This window comes from Nematolebias whitei, chromosome 8 (genome assembly GCF_014905685.2).
Source record: "Nematolebias whitei isolate Nwh7 chromosome 8, NemWhi1, whole genome shotgun sequence".
In the NCBI taxonomy this organism is placed as follows: Eukaryota; Metazoa; Chordata; class Actinopteri; order Cyprinodontiformes; family Rivulidae; genus Nematolebias; species Nematolebias whitei.
The window spans coordinates 9,398,653-9,405,492 of record NC_056505.1 but is presented as its reverse complement, the minus strand read 5'-3'; the positions used below and the strand labels follow the sequence as shown (position 1 = coordinate 9,405,492).

Sequence of the window (6,840 nt, the reverse complement as noted above, 5' to 3'; positions counted from 1 at the left end):
TCCGTCCGTCCGTCCGTCCGTCCGTCCGTCCGTCCGTCCGTCCGTCCATCCATCCATCCATCCATGTGTGTGTGTGCTTATATGCTCATCAATGTGATTAATCAAAATCAGTTAAATGTGAACTTTAATGCTCTATATTCAGAAAATCCACACGTCACACCTACATTTCAAGATCCGGTTATTATAGACGCATTAAACGTTAAATATGAATAATTCTATATTTATCACCACAGTATCAATCAACCTTTATTTATACAGGTAAATCCCATTGAGCCTCGAGGACTCATTTACAAGAGAGACCTGATTTCAACAAAGAAAGATGACAACAATGGACAACAGCAACAACAATAAACAGTTATAAAAAAGCATACTACAGTTTAAAAAAAAAAAAAATTGTTTTAATATTGTTACAGACGTTAGTAGTTGACACTCAAAACAACACATGTTGGTTTGGTGTTTACCTTTAATCTAAATATTTAAGGTGTAAACATTTTTAATAATCACGTTAAAAGTTACAATATTTGTCTTTGCTGCCTGTTTGTTTTTCAAATATATTAGTGAGTGTGAATGACAGGGATTAACTTAAAACACTTTGTAGAACGGTGCTTTATGAAGTTCAGTGCATTTCCTTGTATTAGATGACTGGCAGATCTGCCACATCCAATATGGCGGACGCTTCGACGTTCCGCTGTCGTGTCCTGCTCAACGAAGCGTCAACGTATGCATCACTCTGTTCAGAGTTTCTTGTTCCGCCCCATCAGATCTACAGTTTAATGATCAGAGGAGGTGCTGACACGCCTCATTCTCTGCACAAACACATGACGTGTCGATCTGAGCTCAGACTGGTTTCAGACTGGTTTCATTTATCAGGAAGTGAAACTTCCGCAGACGCTGAGAGGTGAAATGGCGCAGAAAGGAGTTCAGCTGGACAGAGAAAGTTTCTCTTGTTCCATCTGTCTGGATCTACTGAAGGATCCGGTGACTACTTCCTGTGGACACAGCTACTGCATGAAGTGTATTGAAGACTTCTGGGATGGAGAGGACCAGAAGAAGATCCACAGCTGCCCTCAGTGCAGGAAGACCTTCACACCGAGGCCTGTTCTGCAGAAAAACATCATGTTAGCAGCTTTAGTGGAGCAGCTGAAGACGAGTGGACTCCAAGCTGCTCCTGCTGATCACAGCTATGCTGGACCTGAAGATGTGGCCTGTGATGTCTGCACTGGAAGAAAACTAAAAGCCATCAAGTCCTGTTTGATGTGTTTGGTCTCTTACTGTGAGGAACACGTCCAGCCTCATTACGATGTAGCTCAGTTTAAGAAACATCAGCTGGTGGAGCCCTCCAAGAAGCTCCATGAGAACATCTGCTCTCGTCACGATGAGGTGATGAAGATGTTCTGTCGCACTGATCAGCAGATCATCTGTTATGTCTGCACGGTGGATGAACATAAAGGCCACGACATCGTCTCAGCTGCGGCTGAAAGGAGAGAGAAGCAGAAGGAGCTCCAGGTGAGGAGAGAGGACATCCAGCAGAGAATCCAGGGCAGAGAGAAAGATGTGAAGCTGCTTCAACAGCAGCTGGAGGCCATCAACGTCTCTGCTGATAAAACAGTGGAGGACAGTGAGAAGATCTTCAGTGAGCTGATCCGGCTCGTCCAGAAAAGAAGCTCTGAAGTGAAGCAGCAGATCAGATCCCAGCAGGAAACTGAGGCCAGTCGAGTCCGAGAGCTCCAGGAGAAGCTGGAGCAGGAGATCACTGAGCTGAAGAGGAAAGATGCTGAGCTGAAGCAGCTCTCACACACAGAGGACCACAACCAGTTTGTCCACAACTACCAGTCAGTGTCAGCACTCAGTGAGTCTCCACACTCATCCAGCGTCAATGTTGGTCCTCTGAGATACTTTGAAGATGTGACAGCAGCTGTGTCACAGCTCAGAGACAAACTACAGGACACCCTGAGAGACACATGGACAAACATCTCACTGAGAGGGACTGAAGGTTTACTGTCAGAACCAGAACCAGAGAGCAGAGCTGACTTCTTCAGATATTCATGTGAGATCACTCTGGATCCAAACACAGCTCACAGACACATGTTGTTATCTGAGGGGAACAGAAAAGTAACATTCATGAAACAAGATCAGTTTTATCCTGATCATCCAGAGAGATTCACTTCATATTGTCAGATTCTGAGTAAGGAGAGTCTGACTGGACGTTGTTACTGGGAGGTGAAGTGGGGAGGACCAGGAGGTAGAGTAGCAGTCGCATACAAGGATGTTTATAAAAAAGGGAGTGTATTTGGATTTAATGATAAATCCTGGTCTTTATTTTGTGATGAAAACAATAATCAGTTTTATCACAACAGCATCAGAACTCCCATCTCAGCTTGTGCTGGGTCCAGAGTTGGAGTGTACCTGGATCACAGAGCAGGTGTTCTGTCTTTCTACAGAGTCTCTGAGACCATGACTCTCCTCCACAAAGTCCAGACCTCCTTTACTCGACCACTACATGCTGGAATACGTTTCTGCTTCAATTATGGAGACACAGCTGAGATCTGTAAACTAAAATAATTTTGTTTGTTGCTGAAAGTTTCTTGTTGTGTTGTCTCCACTGCTCAGAGATCAACGTGTCCAACAGTTTTTGTTGACATTATTGTCCCATATTGTTTTTTTATAGTCTATATTTTTGCTATTTTTTGGTGTAACTGGGATCTTGAGTACCCAATTTCGTTCCACCTCGTGTACCACATGTGATGCGAATGACAATAAAATCACTTTGAACATTGATAAACTGATGAGATGCTATGTGTTGTTTTTTTAGGCAGAGCTCTGACTTGTTTCAGATTATTTAAAACAGTTAAACAGTTTTTACTTTTAATAGCACTGTCAGAGACATGGGTCAATAATGAAAATACAAACAATGCTTACATTGAAGGGTATGAATTATATCATATGAACAGAAGCAACAAAAGGGTTGGTGGAGTGGCTCTATTTATTAATAATGAAATAAAATGTAAAATAATTAATGAAATGTCAATAATCGTTGATAATATTATGGAAATAATAAATAAGAATGAAAAAAACATAATAATAAGTTGTGTATATCGATCACCAGGATCAAATATAGAGTTATTCACCAATAAAATATGGAGCTATTGGAAAAGAGTTCTAATAAAAGTTTTTTTTGTGTTGAGACTTTAATAGTGACCTGGTAAATAAAAGAGATTCACAAATATAACAAATTTAGATGTGATAGGTAGTATTTTAACGACTGATTTAAGTGATCATTTACCAATTTTCACAATCTATAAAAATGATCAATGCATTACAAAAGCAGTTACAATTAAGAAAAAAACAATAAACACATCAAAAAAAGCTTTGGATAAATGAAAACATGATTTAGATAAACAAGACTGGAAGGACGTGTATGTTGATGATGTGAACAGAGCATATGATGAGTTTATGAATATTTTAGGAGCTCTGTATGAAAAGAATTGTCTGCAAAAAAAATTATACAAAGAGAAATATTGTTGTCAAACCATGGATGATGAAAGGGCTGAGAAATGTTTATATATATAAAAAAAGAATTATTTGTATTGATGTTTCTTGAAATTGAGAACAAAAGAAGTAGAAGAAAAGTATGAGAAGTATAAAAATAAATTAGAAGGGATTATAAGGAAGCATAAGAAGGAATAGTATAGTGATTTATTAAATAAAAGTAATTAATTCAACCTTTATTTATACAGGTTAATCCCATTGAGCCACAAGGACTCATTTACAAGAGAGACCTGACTTCATCAGGGTGATGACAAGAATGGACAACAGCTACAACAATAAACAATCATAAAAGAGGCATACAAATATTTTTTTTTTTTTACAAATTGAAATAAGATGGCAAAAAAAGTAGCAAAAACAGCTAGATTATAAGGCGAATGTAGAAAACTAAAAGCAGGAACATGTCTGCATTGGTTCTTGCCAGTAGTCCAACAGATTCTTAAAGCCACTTAGAGAGATCAAGGTAGAGAGCTTCAGATCTTTTTGTAAGATATTCCAGGAAACAGGAGCGGAGTAGGAGAAGGCCCTTTTTCCAAGTTCAGTCCTCATTGAGGGAACACTGCAGGTAATAATGTTCTGAGAGCGCACGCTGTAGCTGCACTCACGCAGAGACATGTAGGAGGAGATGTATGAAGGCAGCAGACCAAGAAGTGATTTAAAGATGAAAATGTACCAGTGAGAGAGTCTGCGTGAAGTTAATGATGACCAGTTAACCAGTGAATACTGGGTGCAGTGATGGGTACGATAATCACAGCCAGTTATGAATCTTAGTGCACCATGATAGACAGCATCCAACATCTGCAGGGTTCTTGTAGGAGCATTCATGTAAATGATGTTACCGTAGTTGATGGAGGGAAGGAAAGTCACAAATACAAGGCGTTTCCTAACATTCAGAGTTAGACATGATCTGTTTCTGAAAAAGAAACCCAGTTTAACTTTCACTTTCCTTACTAGGTTTTCCACGTGGAGCTTAAAAGAGAGATGCGTGTCGACCAAGATACCCATATATTTATAGCAATCAACAAACTCAATAGGGACACCATTTGAGGATAAAATCAAGAGGAAGAACTGCTGGGATTGTTTTCCTGTTTGAAAAGAGCATCCCTTTGGTTTTATCGGCATTTAAAACAAGTTTGAGGCGGAACAAATCAGACGGTAAATGCAGATTGCAAAAGCTGGAAAGCCTTATCAACTGTTTTAGCTCGACAATAAACAACTGTCATCAGCATAGAAATGTAAGGATGTTTCAAGGATGCTCTGGCCTACATTACTCATGTAGATTGTAAAGAGGGTGGGTCCTAAGACTGAGCCTTGTTGTACACCATTGTTGACTGTTAAATAACTGGAGGAAGTACCATTATATTGAACACATTGCCTCCGGTCTGAAAGATAGTTAGAGAACCAACCAATGGTGTGTTCTGAGAAACCAATTTCTGAGAGCTTATGACACAAAATGTCATGATCCACAGTGTCAAAAGCTTTAGACAGGTCTAAGAAAAGTGCAGCACAATAATCCTTAGCATCCAGTGCTTCATCAATATAGTTAAAAACCTTCAGTGAAGCAGTTGTTGTGCTGTGCTGTTTCCTGAAACCAGATTGAAGGCGAGGTAAGATGTTAAACGAGTCCAGGTAATTTTTGATTTGAGAGTTTATCAGTTTTTCTAGAACCTTGGCTAAAATGCAGAGTTTAGAGATTGGCCGATAGTTGTTCAGTGAGGTGGGGTCACCTCCTTTCAGGATCAATTTATTGCTAGACAAAATATTTTAAGTAGCAGTCAGTATGGGTTTAGAGCAAAAACCTCTACATCAATGGCTCTAATGGAATTGAGAGAACAAATGACAACTGCTGTCGATCAAAAACAGTATTGTGTTAGTATTTTTGTTGATTTAAAGAAAGCATTCGATACTATTGACCACACTATTCTCCTTGATAAATTGAATAAATATGGTATTAGAGGACCAGCACTACAGTGGGTATCTAGCTATTTGAAAGATAGGAAACAGTTTTTACAAATAAATGACGTAAGATCTGACTTCTGCAATATCACATGTGGAGTTCCTCAAGATTCTGTACTTGGACCAAAGCTATTTATTTTATATGTGAATGAGTTGGTAAATGTATCAGGACTCCTTACATGTGTCCTATTTGCAGATGATACCACATTTTTTTGTTTGGGTAAAGATATAGAACAGATGTTGGAGTTGATGCAGACAGAATTTGTAAAAATACAAACTTGGTTTAAACTTAATAAATTATCATTAAACTTAGATAAAACGAATTATATGATATTCAGTAATAAAAAAAGTGTTGATGTTCCATTTAAAATCGAGGGTGTTGCCATTTGTAAAGTTAGTGAGGTGAAGTTCTTGGGTCTTATCATTGATGAAAAACTGACATGGAAACATCCCATAAATCATGTAAGAATAAAAATAGTTAAATCTATTGCAGTACTGTACAAAGTAAGGGAGTTATTAAATGATAAAGCTCTGTACATGTTGTATAACGTAATAATTGTTCCACACTTAAACTATTGTTCTGATGTTTGGGGGAAAGCGTGTAAAACAATTACAAACCCTATTTTTGTTTTACAAAGAAGAGCTGTAAGAATTATCACCAGAAAGCATTACTGTCACCCATCAAGCACATTATTTTATCACCTGAAGTTATTGAAGTTCCATGATTTGGTAGATTATAGTATTTTATCAGTTATGTATAAGGTTCATAATAACACATTACTTTTAAAAATCCAAATAAATTTTGTTAAAAGAGAAAGTTGTTATATTCTTAAGGGGATAGAGATATTTGTGATAGCGAAATTCAGAACTAGTTTGAAGGGAAGGTCTACCTCAATCCAGGGAATTGGATTGCGGAATGGTCTAGAGAGTGATGTTAAAAATTCCAAATCAATGTGTACATTTAAGAAAATGATCAAAGTTGAATTGTTAAAAAATATATTTGAAGTAGCTTAATGTGTATTGTATGAACTGTCGTTCAAGAAGGAGTTATTTATTTTGTTTTGTTACTTGAAGATTATTATTGTTTGAATTCATTGTTTGGGAAAAAAAGTGGCAGATATAATAAGATTTTTTCTTCCTTCTGCTGCCTTTCATTTTATTTTTGATTGTATTTCTTATTGTTTATGGAATTGTTTTGTTTTAAAAAAATGATTTTTTTTTTTTAAATAAATAAAAATAAATAAATATTTTTTTTTAATTTTCTTTATATGCAGTAGTTGAGTGTAACATTTAAATGATGTTTCTCCCCCACTTCATGGACATTAATAGAGAAACCAC

The 6,840-nt window shown here is 37.3% G+C and overlaps 1 protein-coding gene across 1 annotated transcript; it reads left to right on the top strand.

The window, feature by feature from the left end:
* Nucleotides 1-888: 888 nt before the first annotated feature.
* Nucleotides 889-2,609, top strand: LOC119413833 (tripartite motif-containing protein 16-like). The gene has a single exon (XM_037680898.1). The coding sequence runs from the start codon at nucleotides 904-906 to the stop codon at nucleotides 2,560-2,562; it is 1,659 nt and encodes a 552-aa protein (XP_037536826.1). The 5' UTR covers nucleotides 889-903; the 3' UTR covers nucleotides 2,563-2,609.
* The last annotated feature ends 4,231 nt before the right edge of the window (nucleotides 2,610-6,840 follow it).

Bases quoted from the DNA above. Each gene is read 5' to 3' on its own strand.
- LOC119413833 (XM_037680898.1), top strand. From the start codon at position 904: ATGGCGCAGAAAGGAGTTCAGCTGGACAGAGAAAGTTTCTCTTGTTCC.